This window comes from Mizuhopecten yessoensis, unplaced genomic scaffold (genome assembly GCF_002113885.1).
Source record: "Mizuhopecten yessoensis strain PY_sf001 unplaced genomic scaffold, ASM211388v2 scaffold5875, whole genome shotgun sequence".
NCBI lineage: Eukaryota > Metazoa > Mollusca > Bivalvia > Pectinida > Pectinidae > Mizuhopecten > Mizuhopecten yessoensis.
The window spans coordinates 40,425-41,727 of record NW_018406267.1 but is presented as its reverse complement, the minus strand read 5'-3'; the positions used below and the strand labels follow the sequence as shown (position 1 = coordinate 41,727).

Below are 1,303 nucleotides of genomic sequence, written 5' to 3'. Positions count from 1 at the left end.
CATAATCAAGATTTATGGCATTTATTTGTATAAAACGACAATTTTTATGCAACCTTGAAATGGAAAAAGCCGCCATTTTGACTCCAGTGCGTAAGTCTGTTTCATGCAACCTTGAAATGTAAAAAGCCGCCATTTTGACGCATAAGTCTGTGACGTTATGTACTTGTCCTAGGCATGACGTCGNGTCACCAGGAGTCACAACCTCAAGGTCACCAAGGGACGCAGTCTCAGGTAGATGCGGGAGGTTACATGCCTCCTGTGATTGATCGAGACGGGAAGATGTACTACGAACATACCCCTCCGTTCCCTTTGTTTGAGGACATCGTGGAGGTGGTACCACCCCTCTGCCCAAACAATTTCCTTGTCATGTTTGCCACTCCTTCAGGTAATTTCTTAATTCTTTCAGTGTATAAAAAAAATCTGAATGTAAAGATGTTCTGATCATTCTGCTTCACCATTTATCTTGCTGTTTTTATTAAAAAATATATATAAGCCCGCTAGAACTAGAGAGTACAATGTTATCATGTTTTCTGTCTGTAAGTTTACGACCAACTATTTTGAGATTCGGGTAGTATGATGAGAACCATTTACATGTACATGGAATGTGAGAATTTACTGGTACATAGAAAAACTCCTGATATTTATCTATTTGTTCAAATATTTCGTATGGAAATCAGTAAAAAAATGTGCAACCGAGATGGTGTCAGATTCACACGAGTTTGAAATACATGTACATGTATTGTGAATAGTACTTAGGTAGTGGACCCTCACCTTAGCCCGAGGTTTAAAATTGTAACCCTCTGTTGATGGTTTGTCTCTATACTTCATACACATTAGTTAGAGTCTATTAATTTTTCTTCATTGTCGATGAAAATCAATGAATATATATTGAATATGTCTATCCCCTGAAACAGCTGATGATAAAACTGTCTTTTAATATTTCTCCATACATATCTAAGGATGAAACAAAGATATTGATCTTTCTTGTTTCAGAAATGGTGGCCTGGTCTGAGGACAATGAAGGAGGATGGTTGCTCTCGGCACTGTACTTGGAGTTTATAGAGTATATAAGACGCAGAGAACGCATTACTCTGCTGCCCACGCTCACGGATGTCTGCCGTAGAGTGGCGTACAATTACGCGTCCCATATGAAAGACAGAGATTACCATGGAATGAAGAGTGTGCCGTGTCTGGAGCATAAACTTACACGGGATATCCGCTTCACACCGAGAACAGATCAGTCATGAACGTAGGGCTGTGTTACAACCAACAACTGTAGACAGAATGGCACACACAGACTTTT

General features: G+C 39.6%; 1 protein-coding gene across 1 annotated transcript in view; it reads left to right on the top strand.

The window, feature by feature from the left end:
- The first annotated feature begins 174 nt into the window (after positions 1-174).
- Positions 175-1,303, top strand: part of LOC110451196 — a 1,769-nt gene continuing 640 nt past the window's right edge. Inside the window, exons 1-2 of the mRNA XM_021499074.1 lie at positions 175-385; positions 994-1,168. Of these exons, the coding sequence (XP_021354749.1) occupies positions 175-385; positions 994-1,168 (386 nt within the window). The remainder of the gene's footprint in view (positions 386-993; positions 1,169-1,303) is intronic.